Source organism: Macaca mulatta, chromosome X, assembly GCF_049350105.2.
Source record: "Macaca mulatta isolate MMU2019108-1 chromosome X, T2T-MMU8v2.0, whole genome shotgun sequence".
Lineage (NCBI taxonomy): Eukaryota > Metazoa > Chordata > Mammalia > Primates > Cercopithecidae > Macaca > Macaca mulatta.
The window spans coordinates 158,426,650-158,451,077 of record NC_133426.1 but is presented as its reverse complement, the minus strand read 5'-3'; the positions used below and the strand labels follow the sequence as shown (position 1 = coordinate 158,451,077).

The 24,428-nt window shown below is 37.2% G+C and overlaps 1 protein-coding gene across 1 annotated transcript in view; it reads left to right on the top strand.

The window, feature by feature from the left end:
• Nucleotides 1-24,428, top strand: part of GABRA3 (gamma-aminobutyric acid type A receptor subunit alpha3) — a 285,447-nt gene that overhangs the window by 246,976 nt on the left and 14,043 nt on the right. Inside the window, exons 8-9 of the mRNA XM_028841928.2 lie at nucleotides 8,435-8,587; nucleotides 16,600-16,811. Coding sequence (XP_028697761.1) covers nucleotides 8,435-8,587; nucleotides 16,600-16,811 — 365 coding nt within the window. The remainder of the gene's footprint in view (nucleotides 1-8,434; nucleotides 8,588-16,599; nucleotides 16,812-24,428) is intronic.

The following is a 24,428-nucleotide window of genomic DNA, read 5'->3' as shown; positions in this document are numbered from 1 at the left end:
GGAGTGAGCAAGCAAGAGAAGTCCCTGTATCTGTTCACTCCTCTCACCTCCCCGTCTGTCCTGGGGACTGCCCCGCCTGGCATCAACTCTTGAGACCAATCCTTGGCTGCCCAATCAGACCCCACTCCCACTTCATTTGGGTAAACTGCTGTTGGTCTCATCTTGAGCTCACAGAAGATACACGTTCATGACAGGAAAATTAGAAATATATGGAGGAGCAAATATTGGAAATTAAAATACTTTTTATTTCCACTTTCCAGAAGTATCTTAGAAGATTTTGGTACATTAACTGATTATTTTACATTTGGTATTTAAGACAGTTCCCTTTGCATTTTCTGTATAAATATGTTTTTATATAAATGGGGCCATAGTATTGATACTGTTTTATAAGCTAATTTTTATTTAATTTTATATTATAAATGTGTTTTTCATGTCAGTAAATGCACATAATCCAAGTAAAATGTAGACGAGATTTAGTAAAATATTTTAGCAATTAGAATGAACACACCACACATTTCATTTATTATTACTTGTTTTGGTTACTTAAAAAAAAAGTGAAAAGCCTTCCTGTCAGGCCAGAGCATAGTTGACAATGATGATAATCCCTGTTGTCACTAGGAAGTGTAGCATTTCTTTGTGAAACTCAATAAAATAGTATCTTTTTTGGTAATGTCTTCATATAGATGGATCACAATCTATTTAAACAATCATCTACTATTATATTCTGTGTTTTAATGCTATAAACAACGCTGTAAAGACCCTTCTTTTCCCTATAGCATTTTGCTCCTATGTAAGTATCTGCCTAAGATACAGACAGGATATTGAGATTGCTATTTCAGAAAGTAGACACGTTAAAAAAATTGATACATATTGACAAACTGCTGTTCTGAAAGGTTCAAGAATTCCCACTCCTATTATCAGTGATGAGCATGCCAATTTCCCCTCACCCTTGCCAACACAGGTATCATGGGTTGAATTGTGTCCCCTGAAAAGATATGTTTAAGTCCTAACCCCCAGTACCACAAAATGTGACCTTATTTGGAAACAGGGTCACTGCAGATGTAATGAGTTAAGATAAGGTCATACTGCAGTGGAGTGGGCCCTAATCCAATATGACTGGTATCCTTATAAAAAGGGGAAATTTGGACATAGAGACATACACATGCATGTGCATGCACATGGAGAACACCATGTGAACATGAAGGCAGGGATTGGGGTGATGCTTCTATAAGCTGAGGAACACCAAAGATTGCGAGAAAACAACTTGAAACTAGGAAGAGGCAAGGAAGGATTTCCCTACAATTTTCAGAGGGAGTGTAGCCCTGCTGACACCTCAATATCAGACTTCCAGCCTCCAGAACTGTGAAAGAATACATTTGCTTTGTTTTAACCCATCCAGGGTGTAGTACTTTCTTATGGCAGCCATAGGAAAATAATGCAACAAGATATTGTCGTTCTTGTTTTGTTACTGTTTTTCAAAGTAATACATGGGTATGGTGGTAGAATTAATAATGATCAGTTTCTGAGCATGTAATATGTGCAAAGCATTTCTCTGAGGGCATGTATTAACTCACTTAACCTTTGAACAACAGTTTGAGGTGGGTGGTGGTATTATCTGAGGTTTATAGATAAGGAAATCGAGGTTCAGACAGATTAAATAATTTTCTCAGGGTCACACAGTTGGTAAGTGGTAGAGCAAGATTTGGAAACAAGGCAGCAAATTTGCTCCAGAGTCTATAAGCATAATAACTACACGGACCACTCCCTTTTTACTTTGCATCTAGAAGGAAGGATGTAAGGAGAGAAGGAAGGCAGGAAGAAAGGCAGGGAGGGAGGGAAGAAGGAAAGAAAAGAAAATTTAAAAATCAAATAACAGAAAGGTATATACTGAAAAGGAGCAGTTCTCATTTTAACTACTTATGTTTTACTTCTGATGGTTCCCTCTATAGTTCTGAATAATGAGCTTATACTGCTGTTTTTCACCTTTAGAGACGAAACATTGATTCCCTACTCTAAGGTATATGAGTGCTTATCTCACTTCCATTGGCCCTACCTCTCCTTTCCTTCAAGTCTTGATAGCTGGATCAAATAGTTAGCTATATTTATTGATCTATCAACCCTTCTGTCCTCATATCCTCTCCTTCTTTCTTCCAACTTCTGACAACTAAAAGTTTGCTTTCATTGTAAAAACAGATTAAAATGTACACTTAGTTCTTGTGGTAGGGAGAATAGTGGCTCCCCAAAGATGTCCACATTCTATTCCCTAGAACCTGTGAACATGTTAGGTTACATGGAAAGTGGGGATTAAGGTTCCTAATCAGCTGATTTCAAAATAGATTATTCTGAATTATTCAAGTGGGCATAATGTAACCATGAGGGTCCTTATAAAGGAGAGGCAGGAAGACCAGAGTCAAAAAGAAAATGAGTAGAAGATATTTTACAGCTGGCTTGAAAGATGACAAATGGGGCCACAAGCCCAGAAATGTGGACTACCCAGAGAAGTAAAAAAGGCGAGAAAACCTATTCTTCCATAGAGTCACCAGAAGTGAAGGCAGCCCCACTTACATCCTGATTTTAGCACAGTGAGACCCATTTTACACTTCTGACCTTCAGAAGTATAAGAGTATAAGTTTGTGCTGTTTTAAGCCAACAAGCGTGGGGTAATTTGATAAAGTACCAATAAATAGAAAACTAATACAGTTATATACCCCTAATTAAGCTTTCAATACTTTCTCTATAGATTGATTTAAAAAGCTCAAAACCAGCAAGAGAAATTTGTATTATTATGACTGTGTAAATACTGTCTTTTGTTAGGATTGCATTTCTTCTTTAAGGGCCTACCACCCACTTAAATTTCCCTAGTTTTCTGTAGAAAGACGCTTCAGAGTATTTTAGAAAAAGGCACTCAGGTTATCTTTCTTTCGACTGGGAGAGTAAACATATTGATACAGCCATTGTGCCTATGGAAGTAGGGCTTGTAACTTTTCCAAGTTCAGATCTGCAGGAAATGTCCCTATTTTCCATTCCCATTCTTGAGACCCTCTCCCTTTGTCCCTGCAGCCTCCAGGTCTGTGTTCTCTCTGGGCGGTGCCAGCAGGGACCTCCCTTGTAAACTGAGCTCCCTCTGCAGCTTCTCATCTACACTGAGGCCTGCTTTCACCATTAACACTTTCTGAATTCCAAAATTCTCTTGAGCTCTTTAATTCATTCTTTACTGTTGTTTTCTTCCTTATGGGTTTATTCTATTTTACTGTTTTCACTGGCACTTGATGAAGTCTTAAGAGAAAGAGGAGGTAAATGTTGCTGCTCAGTCTGCTATATGAATTGGACATCTTTCCAACTTTTTACCTACATTTTTTAGGAACTACATTATTTCCATTTTTTAAATTTACATCTCGAATATAATCTGGAGTTTTATTTTTGGTTTGCACTATGAGGTAACCAAATGTACCAGTATCCATGAATGAATAATCCAGTGTTTCCTCAGTGAAATGAGATGCTGCTTTTATCATATACTAAATTCATATGTGTGCACATACATACACATACAAATACATAAATCTGTGTCTATATTTATTATTCCCTTTCATTGTTGTCTCTCTGTCTATTTTTATATGTATTACATTATTTTAATTATTGTAGATAAATGTTTTCAAACTGTGTACACACACACACACACACACACACACACACACACACCATACTCTTTCTAGGAAGATACACAAGAGGCTGTTAATCATAGTTACCTAAAAGAAGGAGATGTGAAATGGGTAATTTGGGGGCAGATTTGGGAGGGAGACATTTTGCTGCACATACTTTTATACCTATTGATTTAGGAACCATATAAATATTATTACCTCACATATATATGTATTGTTTTTATTGTGACCATAAATTATGGGCATTCCTTTCTAAATTCTGCATACACTCTTCCATGTAGGGTCTAGCATATGAATGGAAATCTAGGCCAGAGAAAGGTCAGACCCACAATCCATGGATGTTCTGATTGGTATGGCTGGCTTTCTCTCCAAATGCTGTCAGTCCTCACTATGAACTAGCTTCAAGCAGAGGCTGTCTGCTCTTTGCTCCAGATTCAAACATGTATTAAATAAATGAATGAAATTCCTCAAAGTCTGTGGCTAGTTGTTGACACCATCCCCTATTTTCCCTAATTTGGCGAATTATTACATTAATTTTCTAAAAGATAGTTTGGATGTGTGATCCTTATATATCCATCTTTCCTAGAAATTTGATCATTTGTTAGAATGACATTTTTATTATTATTGGCATTGTATATATTATTTCGTTAGATGTGTAGCATAGGTAAGTAAAGATAATGCATAAAACAGGACATAAAGAAAAATCAGAGAGATGGAAATAAAAAGAAAACAGGAGGCAAGATAAAGAACAAGGAATAGAGATAGAGAGCGGGAAAAATACCTAAGATAGATTTAAGAAAATATATCCACTTACTTTTTTATGATGAGTTAATTTGCCAAGCTAAAAATTCCTCTTGTGTGTTTCAAAACCTTAGAAACTAGCTATGTTGTAAATGTGTTTTATGTTCTATTATGAAATATTTCACATTTAACACAGATGGAATTTAATAGACTGAAGTGCAAAGGCAGGAGAAAAATCTCCCAAATCACTTAAAGGGTCATCCCTCATAATAAGAAAGACAGAGAGACACAGCAATAGGGGAAAGGAGGGAGAGAATCTAACAAACCCACTTCAGGAAAATATAGTCAGTTACGTAAAGCATTATTTAGCTAAACTGTGCGGCATTTCTGATACATAGATAATAACTAATTTGTGAATACATATGCATTGTATGTTTTATATTGTACCTTTGAATATTTCATATACAACATACACAACACAGATGGTATATAATGAGCTTAATATGCTGGGTCACAAGGGTGGAGGTGGGATGGAGGAAATTGTGAAATCTTCCAGTTTGATTAAAATTTCAGTTCTCTCTTTGGCAGGGAAGAAGATGTATAGAGATGGAAAATATCAGAGTTGTGTTTAAGAAAACTGATTAAGTTAATTGACATAATAAATTAATTTGCTAAGCTTTCTAAAAGTCCACTTGTAAGTTCCACGCATAGAAATGATCTAAGTTGTGAATACTTGTTAATATATAAAGGTGTCTTTCCATTGTCCCTTTGACGATTTCACACTGGACCCAGATAGTCTGCAATACAAGGACAGAAACAAGGGAAATCTTTGCAACCTAGTAAAAGGTGTCAGTTCTTACTAAAGAGAATTCCTTTCACCTCTTCAGAAGACAGACAACAAGACATAATGAGAAAGAAATAAATATAGAAAAGGAGAGGATTGAGGAAAATCAATGTGTTCAACTGTTTTGAGTCAGTTATTCAAAACAAGTGGTTAATTTTATAATCTTTTGAAAAGTCCATTTGCTTTGTCTTTTAGATCCACAGAATGTAATTAATTTATGAATATTTATTACATCTTTTATATATTAAATATTTCACATGATCAGAGATAGGATTAATAAGTAGGGTTTGGAAATGTGAGACTAAGATGGAAAAGAGAGAGAATTGCCTAAGCTAATCAAAGTCCAACTCTCATGAAAAACAAATCCCCAGTGCCTTCTCAGCGGGGAGAGAGTGAAGGAAAGGGAAAGGATAGAAAGAAGTAGAGATGGACACAGACAGAAGATAAAACAAAGAAAGAAACGAATTGAAAAAAGAAGCAGAGAGAAAGAAAAGAGATGGAAACCCCAAAGTTGTAATTTTTAATTTGCTAAACTTAAAATAAGCCTAATTGTATTTTTTGTGTTCACATAAACAAGCTAAGATGTGAATACATATTCAATATGGGTTGTATATTGAGCCTTGGATGACCGGGTGGTGCTTCCTAGGTTTAGGTACAAGGGAGTGGGTAGAGTAGAAAAGTGGGAAATTGCCTCTTTCGGGAATCCTGCTAAAACCAAACGTGGGTGAAGGAAGAGGTGAAAAATAAGAAGCTCTGATAAGAGTGCTATTAGAGCAGGCATATTGCAAGGGTCTTTGAGGACTATTTTGGAGAATCTGGCTTTTACTCTTTGAGAGATGGTAAACCATTGGATAGTCTTGAACAGAAGACAGACAAGATCTGACTTACGTTTTAATAAGATAATTTCTGGCAGGTATACTATGAATGTATTGAAGAAGTGTCAAGGACAGAGCAAGGAGACCAGTTAGAAAGCTATTACAGTACTCTAGGTGAGACATGATGGTGGCTTAGACCAGGGTGGTAGCAGTAGAGGTGGTGAGAAGTGGTCAAATTATGGAAATATTTTGGAGAAAGAACCGGAATAGTTGGCTGATTGATTGATTTTTTGTGTGTGTTATGTGTGTGTGTGTGTATGTGTAAATGTGTGAGAGAGAAAGGAGGGAGGGAGAGTGAGCAAGATAGAGCAACAGAACACGGTGGGGTTGAGAAGTCAGTGGAAAGTCTCTTGGGGGAGCCATTTTGAATTGGTGTGGGGGATGGGGAGAGTGAAAACCAAAATCTTGATTTTCATGTTAAGTCAGGATGCCTGTTAGATCCCCAAGTAGTGATGTCTAATATATAAATCTTAGAGTTGAGTAGAGAATCTTAAGGCTCCTATAATAAAGTACCACAAACTGTGCAACTTACCAGAAATGTATCTCACAGTTCTTAAGGCTAGAAGTCTCAAATCAAAGCATCAGGAAAGTTAGTTCTTTCTAGAGATTCTGAGGGGGAAAATCTGTCCCTTGCCTCTCCTTAGTTTCTGGTGGTGGCTGTAATCTCTGGCATTCCTTGGCTTGCAGCTGCACCACTCCAATCTCTGCCCTTTTTTTTTTTTTTTTTTTGAGACAGAGTCTGGCTCTGTTGCCCAGGCTGGTGTGCAGTGGCCCGATCTCAGCTTACTGCAAGCTCAGCCTCCTGGGTTCATACCATTCTCCTGACTCAGCCTCCCAAGTAGCTGGGACTACAGGCACCCGCCACCACACCTGGCTAATTTTTTGTATTTTTCATAGAGACGGTGTTTCACCATGTTAGCCAGGATGGTCTCGATCTCCTGACCTCATAATCCGCCCACCTCGGCCTCCCAAAGTGCTGGGATTACAGATGTGAGCCACCGCTCCTGGATTTCTGCCTGTTTTTTACATATCCTTCTCCCTGTGTGTCTGTGTTTTCACATGGTGCTCTCTTCTAAGGACACTAGTCGTGTTGGATGAGGGGCCCACCCTACTCCAGTGCTGCATGACCTCATCTTAACTAACTACATCTGCAATAACACTATTTCCAAACAAGGCCACAGTCTGAGGTAACAGGGGCTAATGCTTCAGTATATATTTTTGAGGGACACAATTCAACCCATAACAAGTAGGAAGCCCAGGTAGAAGATATACATTGGGGAATTATTAGCGTTTAAGGTATTAAAGACATAGGCTGGATGAGAATGGCCAGTGTCTGAGTGAGACAGAAAAAAGAAGTACAAGTACAGAGCTTTGACATCCTCCAGTGTTTAGAAATTAAAAGGAACAGCAAAGGAGACTTTGGAGGAATGGTCTGTGAAGTAGGAGAGAAACCATTAAAGCATCATGGCCTAGAGGTTCTGTGAAGAGAGTGATTACAAGAGGGATGAAGGATCAACTGCATAAAGTGCTGCTGAAAAATCCAGTAAGAGGGAGGATTGACTAATGCATTTAACAACATGGGGTAATTATTAGTGCCTATCTCACAGAGCTGTTAGGAGGATATAAAGTTAACACTCCACAAACACTCAGAAAAATATTTTGGCACACAGTAAAAATGCAGTAAGCACTCACTCTTATTTTAGGAGTGGGATAATGTAGGTCAGTTCACATTCTGCTATGTGAACTTTTGGGTCTAACCAAGTAGGTACATTAGAACAGCAGAGCATAATGGTTAAAAAGCATGAACTGTGGACAACCTACCTGGGCTTGACTTTGGGCTTTACTACTTACCAGCTGTGTAACCTTATGCAAGTTGCTCCATCTCTCCTTGCCTCAGTTTCTTGAGTTATAAAATGAGGATAACAATAGTACCTACCTCATAGAGTTCTTGTGAAGATTAAATATTTTATAATGTTAAAGTGCTAAATGAGTGCCTATCACATAGAAAGTGCTGTAGAAGGGATTTTTATTTTATTATTATTTAAATGAGAACATTAATTTACTTGAATGAATTGTGTCAAAATTGTTCTGAGCAAGCTGTATTGGTACGCTGATGGCATTGCTTTTTTCACACACACACAAAAAAACACACTGTTTTGTGATTGTTAAAGGGCTTTGGTTATATGAACTTGGGAGGTGCTGGAATACCCTGTCTTGAATATAAGATTAAGGAGTTTTGTGGATTGAATTGGGGCCCAACTTGATTTAACAATGTTTATGTAGCTACATACTGCCTAATTTTACTCTCTGTCTAGGAGAATATGTCGTCATGACAACCCACTTCCATCTCAAGCGAAAAATTGGCTACTTTGTGATCCAGACCTACTTGCCATGTATCATGACTGTCATTCTGTCACAAGTGTCGTTCTGGCTCAACAGAGAGTCTGTTCCTGCCCGTACAGTCTTTGGTGAGTGATAATTTATGGAGCGTAAGGGAAAGTCTTACCATGCAGAGTCACAGTGGAGGTGAGAAAGGTGGAAGAATGATTCCTGGAGAGAATGGGAGAAATGCCTGTGCCTAGCAGGAGTAAATGAATCATCAGACCATGGGGTTTTAGACGACAGAATTCTTAAAGAGGAAGTTAGAATAAAAAGACTGTTGGACCAGTAAGATACTGAAATGCTTCCCATTTCAGTCCTGCTTGCCCCAAAAGCTGGAGAGGGAATTATCCTTTAGTGAAAAAGAGAGGAATTTAGTGCACAGAGTGGAGAAGTCAAAGGGTTAGAAACCAAACTGTCTGAACAGAGTATTGGATTGGGGACTTTGTTAAGATCCGCTTTTTTTTGTATGAGTGTTTGACTTTGTGGCTTCTTCTCTAGCCTTTTTGAAAGTATGAATTATCTGATATTGTGTAAAAGCCACACAAAGTTTAAATGATTTCTTAATAGTACCTACAATCAAAGGCATTTTCTTCATCATGAGTATACTGATGTCTAGGAAGACATTTGCATATCATTAGCACTTTTTCCTCACAGACTTAAAACATATAAAACATTTCTTGCCTATTTTTCCCACTGTTGGAGATAAATATTTTAATTTTTTCAGCTACTAAACTGCCTCCATGGCAATGGTACCTTTGAAGCATATACTTGAGTGTACTTGGTATCCACACAGAAGGTGTTTCTGCCACTATCCTGAAGTTTTACTGGGTAGTGAAATAAAAAGTAAATTATATTTTGGAAGAAGCAGCATTGTAGGTCAGGTATTGTAGGAGATATTAGTGGAGAAAGAGAAAGAGTGACCCGTAGAGTAGGAAAAAGAAAGAATAATCAAAAGGATGTGATATTATGGAAGTCAAGTGAGGAAAGTATTTCAAGAAGCAGAGAATACTCATGTGGGTTGAATTGTACTGAGTTTACATGAGATGCAGACAGAAACTGTCCGTTGGGTATTGTGATATACTTGGCTGTTAGTGATCTTGGAAAGAACAGTTCTAGTGAAGTGGAGGGAGCAAAAGCTGTATGAGAGTGGGTTAAATATGCTCACTTTGGGAAATGTAACAAACGAGATACCCTGAAAAAGCTTCCTTTATAAAATCCTAGAAAAGCTAGATAAAACATAGAAACCATTCTTTTTTAATTTTCTTTCTTTCCTTTCTTTCTTTCTTTCTTTCTTTCTTTCTTTCTTTCTTTCTTTCTTTCTTTCTTTCTTCTTTTTCTTTCTTTCCTTCTTTCTTTTTTTCCCTCCCTCCCTCCCTCCCTCCCTCCCTTCCTTCCTTCCTTCCTTCCTTCCTTCCTTCCTTCCTTCCTTCCTTCCTTCTTTTCCTTCCTTCTTTTCCTTCCTTCTTTCTTTTTTTTTTTTTTTCAGACAGAGTTTCACTCTTGTCGCCTAGGCTGGAGTGCAATAGAGCATTCTTGGCTCACTGCAACCCCCACCTCTCAGGTTCAAGCAATTCTCCTGCCTCAACTTCCTGAGTAGCTGGGATTACAGGCACCCGCCACCACGCCTGGCTAATTTTTTTTTTTTTTTTTTTTTGTATTTTTAGTAGAGACAGGGTTTCAACATGTTGGCCAGGCTGATCTCCAACTCCTGACTTCAGATGATCTGCCCGCCTCAACCTCCCAAAGCGCTGGGATTACAGGTGTGAGCCACAGCACCCAGCCGAAACCATTCTTTTAAGCTAATGTCTTGACGTGAGCTTAAAAGAAATTAAAGGAAATACACAGGGGCCCAAACGAAAGAAGAAACTGAAAATGGAATGTTAATCACATGAACTGGTACTATTATGGCAGGAAGATAAGCAGATGGACTCCTGGTCTTGGTAAACAAGAGTTTGACTTTTAAATTTATATAACAAAGACATTTACAACTAAGATTGTGGTAGGCGGAATAATGGTCCCCGAAGATACCCATATTCTAGTTCCTGGAACTTGGGAGTGTGATCTATACAGCAAAAATAAATTTGTGGTTGTGATTAAATAAAAGATCTTGAGATGGAGAGATTATTCTGAATTATCTGGAATGGGGCCTAAATGCAATCACAATATCCTTACAAGAATCAGGTAGAGGGAGATTTGACTGTGGAGGAGAAAGCAGTGTGATGACAGAAGGAGGAAAGATTTGAACATGCTCTGCTGTTGGATTTGAAGAAAGAGGAAGGGGATCATGAGTGAAGGAATCTGTCATATAGCTGTAGAAGCTGAAAAAGATAATAGATTATTCCTTTAGAGCCTCCAGAGGGAGTGCAACCCTGCTAACACGTTGACACTGGACCAGTGAAACTAATTTCAGACTTCTAGCATCAAGAATTGTAAGAAGACATTTAGTTGTTTTAAGCAACTAAATTTGTGATAATTTGTTACATAAACCAAAGGAAATTAATACAAGGACACTTCCCATAAATTCAATATCATTGAAGAGTTATGCTTGCAATGCAAGAGAGTACTAGAAAAATACACTTACCAGTGCAGAGAGACAATAAAGAAGCATGTTTCTTTTGGCCTGGGCTTTGTGTGAAATATGAGATTCCTTGGTAATTCATTTGCTAATTCAAACTTGGCCTCACGTTAATTTAGAATTTATATTTACATTAATTGCATTGATGTGAGAACCTGCAAGTTAAAATGTTAATGTAAAAAGTGATTGCAGAATTTTTTATGTAAGAAAAAAAGCAAGAATAGCCAATATATCCTTCTAAAAAAGAACGAAGTAGAGAGACTGGGAGTGGCAGCTCATGCCTGTAATCCCAGCACTTTGAGAGGCTGAAGTGGGAGTACTGCTTGAGCCCAGGAGTTCAAGACCAGCCTGGGCAACATAGGGAGACCTCATCTTAAATTCTTTCTTTTTAATTAGCCAGATGTGGTGGCACATCCCTGTGGTCCCAGCTACTTGGGAGGCTGAGGTGAGAGGATTGCTTGGGCCTGGGAGGTTGAGGCTGCCATGAGCCACGATCATGCCACTGCACTCCAGCCTGGCTGACAGAGTGAGACCCTGTCTCAAAAGATTTTCAAAGAAAATAAGAAAGCCTAAAATACAGCCATATATATGGAAACTTGATTTATGATAAAGATGGCACTGCAGAGAATTAATTTGAGATTGATCATGGATTTAAATATAAAAGTTAAAAATATGATTCACTTAGAAGAAAATATAAGGCAATATCTGTGCACCCTTTGGTAGACAGAAATTCCTTAGTTCACAAAAACATAATAACAATAAGGAAAAGAACTAATAAATTGGACTTAATCAAAATTAAAAATTTCTTCTCATCAAAGGATAACATTAAGATAATGAAATGGCAAGCTATAGCCTGAGATAAAGCACACTGTATCTGTGCAGACCTAAAACATATATTTTGAAATATTTATATATTCTGAAAATATAAAAAGCTCCTAAAATTCAATAATAAAAGGTCAAAGAATCCAATTTTTAAAATGGGCAAAAGATGTGAACAGATACTTCACCGAAGAATATATACAAATGCCCATAATCATGTAAAAGGATCCTTAACATCATTTTTTTTTGAATTAGGGAAATGTAAACGAAAACCTCATGGTGACATCACTTTAAATACTAGAATGGCTAAAATAAGCACTGACTGTATGAAATGGTAACAGTGGCTTATTCGTCAAACAATACATTTAGAATAAAATACTGGAACATAATGTAATATATATCTGTTGAGATGGGGATATATGGAGATAAAATGTTCCAAGGACTTTCACTATCAGAGAAAAGTGTTAAAGTATCAATTAACGTTATTTATTTTATTTTATTTTTTGAGGCGAGTCTTGCCCTGTTACCCAGGCTAGAGTGCAGTGGTTCCATCTCAGCTCACTGCAACCTCCACCTCCTGGATTCAAGCAATTCTCCTGCATCAGCCTCCCGAGTAGCTGGGACTACAGGCATGCGCCACCATGCCTGGTTAATTTTTGTATTTTTAGTTGAGAGGGGTTTTCACCATGTTGGCCAGGCTGGTCTCAAACTCCTGACCTTGTGATCCACCCGCCTCAGCCTCCCAAAGGGCTGGGATTCCAGGCAGGAGCCACCATGCCCGGCCTAAAGTTATTTTATTTTATTTTTTAAGTCAAGGATGCATGCTGACTGAAACTCTCATACATCTGCTGGGAAAGTTAAATGGTAAAATTACTTTAGAAAACAGTTTGGCAATGCCATATAAAGTTAAACATATGCTTACTATATAATCCTGTAATTCCATTCTTTAGGTATGACCAAGAGAAATGAAAGCATATACTCACACACACTTATATGTAAATCATCCCAGTATCTTTATTCACAATAGTTAAATACTGGAAACAATTCAGATATCCATTACTGGGTGAATGAATAAACAAATTAGGTAGATTGCATTGGGAGTTATACCTGATATAAATGACGAGTTGATGGGTGCTGACGAGTTGATGGGTGCAGCACACCAACATGGCACAAGTATACATATGTAACAAACCTGCACGTTATGCACATGTACCCTAGAACTTAAAGTATAATAAAAAAAAAATTAGGTAATATCAATACAATGGAATGCTGCTGTGAAATTAACAGGAACAACCCACAGATAGATGCAACAACATGAATAAACCTAAAAATATGCTGAGTGGAGGAAGCCAGACACAATTGAGTACATACCGTAAAATATTTATACGAAACTCTAAGAGAAAAATCTAATCCATAGAAAATGAAAGCACATCAGTGGTTACCTAAGACCAAGGAGGGGATGGTATGGGCACAAAGGAATCTTTGGGGAGATGGGAGTATTCTATAGATGATACTTATGAGAAAGGGCAGAAAGGGGTATCACCAGATGGTAGATGTCTCAAAGGAGCACAGGTTACAACAACACTGTGATCTGGTAATGGTCTAAGAAGTGCTAGACATCAAAGAAAATATGGATTGTACCTCTTGAGCTCTTGATTCTGAATTATCAACCACATTTTGAGAACCAAAACAGTGTATTCAAGAGGAGAGTCAGGTTTCAGTTAAGGCCAAAAGGGGTTTATGCATTCAGAGAAGAGGTTGAGAAAATAGGTGGACTCACTAAGTCATAGAGTGGCAGAGTTAGGCAGTAAGAAGAGTTTGTGATAAAAGGTTCATTAGGGTATGGGTGGTAGGGTCAGATAGGACTTTGTAAAACAGAATTAAGCCTGACTGAAAGTGAATTAACAAATATCCTTGCCCTTGTGGTGGTGTCTGAGGTAAACAGATATATGAAATGTGATTAATTCTGATTATTTCCTATGGGGAGAATGGGTACTCATTTTGAATGCTGTAGTCTGAAATACCTAAATTTTTTATCCTTAGGACCTAACTCTGTATAAGGCACAAAACAGACAGTTAGCAATGTTGGAGAAAAGAAGACAATAAGAGCTACATTCATCATCATAATAATATATTTAATAATTACTGCAAGAAAAGTACGTTATTAACTCTGATGGGAACAAATGTGGTATAGTGGGCTACTTGGCTGTGCCTGAGAATTAAAGTCCTTTCCACTCATCACAGATGTGGTTTGGTATAAGAGATACATGTCATCACGTAAGTGCACTAGAAGTGCTCAAAGGAGACGAGGGAGGACAGTCAGTTCTACCTGAGCCTTTTCAGAAATATTTTTCTAGTCTTGAAAGAGAAGCACTGGTGACAGGCTGAATATCTTTTAAAATGCCAAGAATCTCTTCGTCCATCCATGAAGTGTACCAAAGGCTTGATTGAGGGCCCTACCAGCTCTGACTAGCTAAGAGCTTTCAAAAAGTTGACGGTTTTAATTAAGCCCTAGAGACTAGAACTCTAGAAATCTCTACTGAGATATGGCACAGAAACACTTATGTTGCAATACAGTTCTCTCCATCTAAGCACTAGCAGCACACTGCTATGAATGTGTCAGAGTGGACAACTGCATTTGCTAATAACCATTAATGAAGTAGCTTGTTTCTCCCATTAAGTAACTCCTTGCTTGATATGATATGAAGGTTTTCAAGGCCTGGATCCATTCTCAGAGACTACCAGGTTACAGATTCAGAGTTTGTTAATAAGTATTAGCTATGTGGCAGATTCCTTACATGGCTTAAAATGTGTTTTGACTAATCACCCTTGATTACTCCCCGTCTAGTTGGTGCAAAGGTACTCCTTTAGGGTATTTCTGTTGAAATTGTAGAGTCTTTTGCAGTCTGGATTTTCATTTATATAGCAAATATATAAGTAAGGTACTACAGCAGACCAAGATAGAAAAGGAAGCCCCAGAGGCTTCAGCACACATGGTTGACCCTCTGGGTAAAGTTAATGGACACAGTGCCTTCTCTGCTTGATTTCGCATATAGCCTCTTTCGCCTCATTAGGAATTCATTCCATGTCCCGCTTGACCCAGGCTAAGGAGGCTCACTTTCTGCATCCTCTTCAGCATGCCAATGCTCAGAAAGACATTCTGACCATTTCCCCTTCCTCAAGTTTGAATGACTTTGTACATCTACTGCTTTATCAAAATCCTGGGGGACAGAGACAGTAGGGAATATTCATAAATGAGCAAAATGGAGACACAGAGAGAATAAAGAAATTGCCTAAGATACAAAGCAAGTAAGTGGGAGCACTCAGAACATCTAACTTCTAATGTAGTACTCATTGAGACTAGGAACACATTGCTAGCAATTGTAAAATTATTATGATAATATTGTTGTTAACACTAATTATACTATTATAATTAATTATATAGTATGACAACACTATTGTTCAAACAACAGTAAAGACAATAGTCATGTTAATTACAGAAGCTACTATTTATGGAATGATTACTCTGTGTCAGGTATACTATAGACTATATATATATATATATATAAAATCTTCAATCCCCAACAAATCTCTGTATTATCTGGTGTTATCACCCCCCTTTTACACATGATAAACTGAGGCTGTCTGGGGTAAAACACCGTATTCAAGGTCATATTACTAGTAAGTGAGGTTGCCCAGTTTTCAGCCTAGTTCATTCTGACTCTAAAGCTTATACTGTTAATCACAATTTTATATATATATATACATATATATATATTCACATGCATAACTAAAATATGAAAAGATTAGAAAAAACGTAAAATATAATTTAAACGTAAATAAAATTTAGCCTTGAATTTAGAATAACACTCCCCCCAAAAAAGAATCAATTGATCTAAAGGCAAGCTTGGATTTGGCAAAAACTCCCGAGAAACAGATTTCAGAATAGTTTTCATCGTTCACAAAGCCCAGTAGGGACCTAGGGTGTGATGCAGCTACAGAACCACTTTCCACAATAGTTTGCTGCATTATCAGAAGAGTGTCCAAAATTAAGGAAGTAAGCATCCTACTGAATTCTGACCATGTCTTGAGTCTTGGGCTCAGTTCTAGGCTATTCAGGAAAAAAAAAAAAAGCCAGGATAAGAAAGGAAGTAAACAAGAAAAGGAGTTCATGAGGTGAACATGAATCTCCATGTTCATTCTGAAGATGAGTAGTTTCGCAAGGAACCATAGCCCTTTTTAAGTCTCTGAAGGCCGGTTCTGTAGAGTAAGGAGCAGATTTTTTTCCTTGCATGGCCACAGAAGAAACTCCAAGATCGGTCTGTGGGCCAGTAGCTAGAAGAAGCCAGATTTCAGTTCGTGAGCTAGTTTTTCTCTAATTAAAATGCTCTCTTACAATGAAATGGGCTACTTGCTCTTCAATGGAAATATTTAAGCAGAAGCTAGAGGACAACAATTAAATGTAATCCATTGCAGATGCCTGTATAGTCTTCTGCCAAGTGGGATGGGCTGGTTACTAGGTGGACCCATCAGATTTGATAGTCTGGTGTTTTTTTGTTTTTTTTTTTTAAATTTAATTTTATTTTAAAAGGGCCATTTTGAGTGGGGTAAAGCTTCTTCTTTCAAATAGGTAATCAGTGATTTCATCAAATAAGTTCTCAAAGTCTTTCAGTTGCAACTGGTTCTCATCTTTTCTCTCCTCAGGTGTCACCACCGTGCTTACCATGACCACCTTGAGTATCAGTGCCAGAAATTCCTTACCTAAAGTGGCATATGCGACGGCCATGGACTGGTTCATAGCCGTCTGTTATGCCTTTGTATTTTCTGCACTGATTGAATTTGCCACTGTCAACTATTTCACCAAGCGGAGTTGGGCTTGGGAAGGCAAGAAAGTACCAGAGGCCCTGGAGATGAAGGTGAGATATAGCAAAAGAGGAACTGAGAAGCACCCCCTGAGAGACCTGTATTGGGACCAGGAGTGGGCAGTCTATAGCCTGCAAGAACTGGGCAGGGCTATGTGCTATTCACTGGGGTCATCAATCCAATTCTCAACTGGAGTGCTTCTTGGCAACCTGGCATGTTGTCTAAGGGCAAAGAAAAGAGGGCAGGTATCATGGAGAATTGATGTCTTGTGGTGAAGGATCAAACCTAAATGTGATGCTGCTAGATTCAAGGGGGACCCATTGGTACTTACAAAGTCGCTCAAAGGCTTGGACTCTATCTTCAACCCAGAGTACAATCTCTAAGGCCACCTCTGCCCCTCTTTCCAGTATATTCAAATTATAGTCAAAACAAAATGATCATTTTTCCTTCTGTGTCTGCTTATTTTGTATTCTGTACCTGAGATGCTGTTTGTTTTTTCCCCTGCCTGCTAAAGACCTACTCATTCTTTAAGACTCAACTGAAATGTTACTTTCTCCATAGAGCCTTTCTGGAATCATTCACAGATTTACCTTTTCTTGAGGCATGGGTGATTCTGATATTAAAATAATTTATTTGTATTAGTTTTTGCCTTCCTCTCACTAGACTTGAACATTTTGAGGGCAGGGGCTTGTCTACATCTTATTTCTAGCTAGCCAATATCCTTGCATAGCATCTGACTCACAGTAAAAGCTGAATAAATGTTGACTGGATTGGTGCATTGATGGGAATGAAGAAGAGAGATTAAAATCATTAAACCAACTACATTGATAGGAATAAAACGTGAACACAGTGAAATCAAGATTGTTGTCCCTGGCTGCTTTAAATAAGTTCAGGTCGCTAGAACTAGGTGAAGATTATCAAAATATGCTAAGAGGAACTGGCAAATGTGATCTCAGGACCATCCTGGTACTCCTCAAATAATCATGGAGAAGAGAAATGGTAATGATTTTTCAAATTGGGAGAAAATATGTATTGCATAGAGTATAGATTGATGAGTTGGCAAAATTTTTGAATAATTTTTACTTATTTAGATAAAATTTATTAACTCCTTGCTATAAATTATGAAGAAATAAGTGTAGTTCTACTTCCGTAATCTACTCTATCTACCATAGGATTTTTTTCGTTGGTTTTATTGTACTTAATCTAGTTGTTACCTTTGTACCCTTAAAATATATTTATTCCTCTATAACTTGGTTTATCAGCTAGGAACAGGGTCTGTTAGCCCCCCACCCACGATGAATATAAGGAAATCAGTACACCCTTACTCCTACCTCTCCTTCTCTCTACCAGTTCCTGTCATCTCCTTACTTCTGTTTGCTATACTACTATTGCTCCATTATTATGTTTTATAACACTTATATCCTTCCATGCTATTGTAAATCTTATAATTGTTCAGTCATAGTTCTACATTTAAATGGGTTCTTTTCTTAAAATCATCCTTGTATCTATCATTTCTGTTCATTGTATATTTACATCAATTCCTTTTTTTAACTTTTAAGTTCAGGGGTACAAGTGCAGGTTTGTTATATAGGTAAGCTTATGTCATATGGGTTGGCTGTATGCTGTACAGATTATTTTATCACACAGATATTAGGCCTAGTATTCATGAGTTATTTTTAATGATCCTCTCCCTCCTTCTTCCCCCCACTTTCCCAAAGGCCCCAGTATGTGTTGTTTCCCTCTATGTGTCCATATGATCTCATCATTTAGCTAACTTCTATACATTTCTTTAAGATGGTCTCATGGGAACCATATTTTCTTCTGTTTTGAATGTATAAAATCAATGTTTATTGTGTTTATACTTAAATAATAGTTGAGCTGTTGTACAATCCATGGGTCACATTCTCTTTCTCTGATGACTCCGTTAAGACATTAATTACAATACTCAATTGGTCATTTTCTTCCTTTTGTAACAAAGTTTGTATTAGTACCATGATAGTTAGTCTTCAATTATTACTTGAAGTTGCATTAGAGAAATTTTTTACTACCCTTGTTATGTATGGAAGTATCATTTGGGGGAGTAACTGAGAGAGTTGGCAGGATAGTAATGAGTAGCTGAGAATGAGTAGTAGAGAGTAGTTTGAGCATCACTTGTTGTCTATATAATCTCTTATGAGTAGTCTTCCCTGGAGTTGTGATTCTACTTCTGACTAGTAAGAACTTTCCCTTGTTCACAGGAAATCCCTCTATGTTGATACAGGTGTCTGTGTGCATGTCTCTGTGTGTGTTTGTGTATGTGTTTGTGCACGTGTATGCGTGTATAGTGTTATATTCTTTAATCTTCCAGTCTCTGTCTCCTCTGCCACTAAGTGGTAGTCAGAGTTCCGGGATGTTCTCATTACCAGCTTGAAAACTGATTTTATTTCAAAACAGGGATTGTTTCTTTCCTTTGTCAGGTCATGCCACACACTTTTGGGACACTATCCTTGACCAGAAATCTGGAGCAGCAGGTATCCTCAGTGTCATCTTCACCCTGATCTGATTTTCACTGCACTTCACTTTCACTTTCACTTCACTTAGGAGCCCTTACTTTTTGGGATTAAGGTTATAAAAGCTATTAAGTTTCACCAAAGATAGAGTTTTGGTTTTTATTTCTCATCTTACTGTTTTTGGTTGGTTCCAGAGAGGAAAAGTGAACAAAGATATCCTTACTCTGACATATTAAACTGGAAGTTCCCTAAAATATATTATTAAACAGATAGATATTTTAGGAGCAGTTAGCAACAATCAGTGATATACAGCTTGAGTTCACTAATAAAAAATTATATCAAACTAACCTCATGGGCATTTATCAACAGTTTATTGGACTAGTGGACCAGAAAATGTCATAGATTTTAATAAAACATTTGACTAACTTTTTAAAAATTATACCTCCATGAAGAAAAGGAAGCAGGCTGGGTGTGGTGGTGGCAGATTGCTTTAGCTCAGGAATTTGAGACCAGCCTGGGCAACATGGTAAAATACCATCTCAAAAAAAATTAATAATTATCTGGGCGTGGGTGCACATGTCTGTAGTCCCAACTAGTCAGGAGGCTGAGGTGGGAGGATCAGCTGAGCTCGGGAAGTTTGGACTACAGTGAGCCAAAATCGCACCACTGCACTCCAGCCTGGGCAACAGAGTGAGACGATGTCAAATTAAAAAAAGAAGAGAGAGAGGAGAGAGAGAGACAGATAAAGGAAAGAAGGAAAGAAGGAAAGAAGGAAGGAAGGTGAAAAAATAGTACAATTAGGCTGATGTAGTTGGTTGACCAATTCAAATCAAATAGAATTAACTGATGGCGCTGGGTGCAGTGGCTCACACCTGTAATCCCAACACTTTGGGAGGCCAAAGCAGGCAGATCACTTGAGGTCAGGAGTTCAAGACCAGCCTGGCCAACATGGTGGAACCCCATCTCTACAAAAGTACAAAAAATAGCCGGGCATGATGGCATACTACTTGGGAGGCTGAGACAGGAGAATCACTTGAACCCGGGAGGTGGAGGTTGCAGTAAGTCGAGATTGTGCCACTGCACTCCAGCCTGGGCAACAGAGAGAGGCTCTGTCTATAAATAAATAAATAAATAAATAAACAAACAAATAAATAAACTGATGGAATGACAGACACCAAACTGAATGGAGGTCCCTGCGGATACGCTACAGGACTTTGTCTTTGACCCTGCTTTTTCTTTTTCTTTTTTTTTTTGATTTATCTTATTATTATTATTATTATTATTATACTTTAAGTTCTAGGGTACATGTGCATAACATGCAGGTTTGTTACATATGTATACTTGTGCCATGTTGCTGTGCTGCACCCATCAACTCATCAGCACCAATCAACTCGTCATTTACATCAGGTATAACTCCCAATGCAATCCCTCCCCCCTCTCCCCTCCCCGTGATAGGCCCCGGTGTGTGATGTTCCCCTTCCCGAGTCCAAGTGATCTCATTGTTCAGTTCCCACCTATGAGTGAGAACATGCAGTGTTTGGTTTTCTGTTCTTGCAATAGTTTGCTGAGAATGATGGTTTCCAGCTGCATCCATGTCCCTACAAAGGACACAAACTCATCCTTTTTTATGGCTGCATAGTATTCCATGGTGTATATGTGCCACATTTTCTTAATCCAGTCTGTCACTGATGGACATTTGGGTTGATTCCAAGTCTTTGCTATTGTGAACAGTGCCGCAATAAACATACGTGTGCGTGTGTCTTTATAGCAGCATGATTTATAATCCTTTGGGTATATACCCAGTAATGGGATGGCTGGGTCATATGATACTTCTAGTTCTAGATCCCTGAGGAATCACCATACTGTTGCTTTTTCAAATGTTGTTATTAATGACTCAGATGAAGACATATAGGGTAGAAGACTCAAATTTATAAGCTGGTATTAATGAATATTGGTTGGGGAATGAGTATTTTCTGAATTAGGAATCAAATAGGATTTCTAATTTGAAAGGACAAGCTTAAATTAAAATATTAACATTTGCTAAATCAAATATAAATTCTTACACATAGGTACAAAAATAGATATGGGATTAAAAAGCTTAACAATTAAACATTGAAAATAAAATGCTAGGATATGAAGAAAATGCAAACTAATGTACACCTACTTTGTGGTACAACTCTTGAAAAGCTCAATTTGATTTGGGTCTGAGTTAAGAATCACCTAGAACTAGTGAGGGGATAAGCCCTTTTTATTTTGTGCTGTTGGGCCCATAATTAGAGTACACTGTTCCAGTTTGGTTACTACACTAGAGGAGGGACAAATGCCTCAGGGGGATGATTATTGCTATTTTCAGATACCTGCAAGGCTTCCATGATGTTTTATAAAAAATGAGACATATTTTTTTTTATGGCCAGCAAGAGGAGTGGAAGTGGTTTGAAGACAGAGAGAGGACTCAAATAGATTGTTAGAAACTCTAGAGCTAGACATCAGAAATGATGACCATTTCTCCATTTAAAAAGTGCTAAAACTTTAAATAGAGAGAACAAAAAGAATATTATAAAACTATTTTGCAAAGATAGTGATCTGTCTTCCTCTTTAGTCTCTCTCTATGGTCAGTCCCTTTAAGTTATCTCAAGAAGCATATTATGAGAATTGAAAAAAAGTATGGAATGCACAAAAATGGATCTCTAATGTACAGGTGCTATGCTTTGTCTGCACTGCTACAATGTGGAGCAACTAATAGTGAGATCAACAGAAAAAAACTTGAGGTGCATTGGAAGTGAAAATATTAGAATTTAATAATAACTAATTTTCTTTTTTCTTCCATTAGAGAGGCATATTAAACCTTTTTGCTTCCTAAAGCTAGAATGGGTGAGCATAAAACAGTTTTAAAATAATATAACTGATTTTAAAATTTATTTGTAATCTGTATTATGATCAGGCATTATATAAAATGTGAGAGGAAACATTATAAAGGAAAAAAAGAAGATATGGAAATAAAACCTCATTTTCTAATGAAGATAACTCACTACCCTGTAACCGCACTCTAGAAAATAGATGAACTGTGGATTTTTGATGATCAACCACATGTTTTTATCACTGCTTCCTTTGAAGATTCCGCTAAAATGGAATAAAACAGGTATAAAACCACAAGGTGAGCAGGACAAGGGATGTCAGTCAGACAAGAGATATTAACACATCTATAGAAGAATGAACATGGATGGAGGTTGTAACAACTGATTTATCAAACTGCAGTAAAACATAACCCTGGAGAAATTCAGTGTTAAGAAGCGCTAAATACAATAGAGAACAAAACAAAAGTCTGTGTACAGAGTAGTTGAGACTCCAGAGCCTGCTCAATATGTGAAATGTCTCTAGCCAGATGTATACTCTCCAGGAAAAAACAGCAGGGTTGCTCTTCTAAAGAAACTGAGCATCCCCAGAGGAAAATTTTTGCATACTAACATTTTGAAGTACCGCCTCAAAATGACCTACTTTACCTAATCATCCTAAATCACAGCCCACCAATCAACAAGCTCGGGTTAGCTACATGAGCAAACAGACATCTTCTCTGTTGCCAAATAATACTGGGATATCAAGGATCACCAATTAAAAGTTTGCAATGTGAAAGAGAATAGCAAAGATTAAAACAAAAACAAACAGGCAAACAAACTAAAAAGGAACACCTCACCTTGAAGGGAGGGGACAGACATAATTTAGGAAATTAAAGAGAATGTAAGAAAAACAAAACTTTTACTTTAGATTTGTAAATATATAATATTAATAAAATAAGAACAGGATGCTATACAAAAAGAAATTAGAGAATAAGGAAGAGGTATTGAAATTAAAAAGAATTGCCAAAATAAAAATTTCAATAGAGAAGTAGGAAAATAAATTAAAGGAAATCAATCTATAAGTAGGGCATTAAAAAAAGAATGTGAAAGGAAAAGTAAGAGATCTAGGAATGAAACCAGGAAGTTCATCCAAATTTAAAAAGAAAAATTATATCAAGTATCTTTCCCAACCACAATAGTATGAAACTAGAAAGCAATAAAGAGAATAATTTTGGATAATTCACAAATACATGGAAGTTAAACAACATTCTCCTGAACAACCAATAAGTCAAAGGAGAAATTAAAAGGGAAATTTAATGTATCTTGAGAAAAAAATAGGCATACAATGTACCAAAACTTATGAGATGCAGCCAAAGCAGTTCTAAGAAGAAGGAAGGTTATAGCAAGAAACACCTACATCAAAAAAGAATAAAGATCTCAAATAAGCAATCTAACTTTATGCCTTGAGGAACCAGAAAAAGAAGAACTAAGCCCAAAGTTACTAGAAAGAAGCAAAGAATAAAGATCAGAGCAGAAATACATGAAATCAGGAATTTAAAAAACAATAGAAAAGATCATTAAAACTAAGACGTGTTTTTTTTCAAATGATAAACAAAATAGACAAACCTTTAGACTAAGAAAAAAGAGAGAAGACTCAAATACAAAGAATAAAAAATGAAAGAGGAGATGTTAACAACTGATATCACAGAAAAACAAAGGATCATAACAGATTACTATAAACAATTATATGCCAACAAACTGATAATCTAGAAGTAATAGATAAATTCCTAGACATACATCACCTGCTAAGACTGAATCATGAGGAAATGGAATATCTGAACAGACCAATAATTAGTAAGGAGCTGAATCAGTAACAAAAAGTCTCCCATCACAGAAAAGCCCAGGACCTGATGCCTTCACTGCTGAATTCTACCAAGCACTTAAAGAAGAACTAATACCCATCATTCTCAAATCCTTCCAAAAAAATGAAAAGGGAATACTTCCAAACTCATTTTATATGGCCAGCATTACCCTCATACCAAAGACAGGCAAATATACTACAAGAAAAGAAAATTACAGGTCAATATCCCCAATGAACAAAATAGATGTAAAAATCCTCAACAAAATTCTAGCAAACCAAAGTTAACAGTACATTAAAAGAATGATTCCCCAGAACTTCTTAATAAATAAATATATGTGTGTATATGTGTGTGTGTGTGTGTGTGTGTGTGTGTGTGTGTGTGTGTGTGTGTGTAATGGCTGTAAGGGTTAAATCGTAAACTTAAAAAAAATTATTCACCTTGACCAAGTGGGATTTATCCCATAGTACAACATGTGCAAATATATA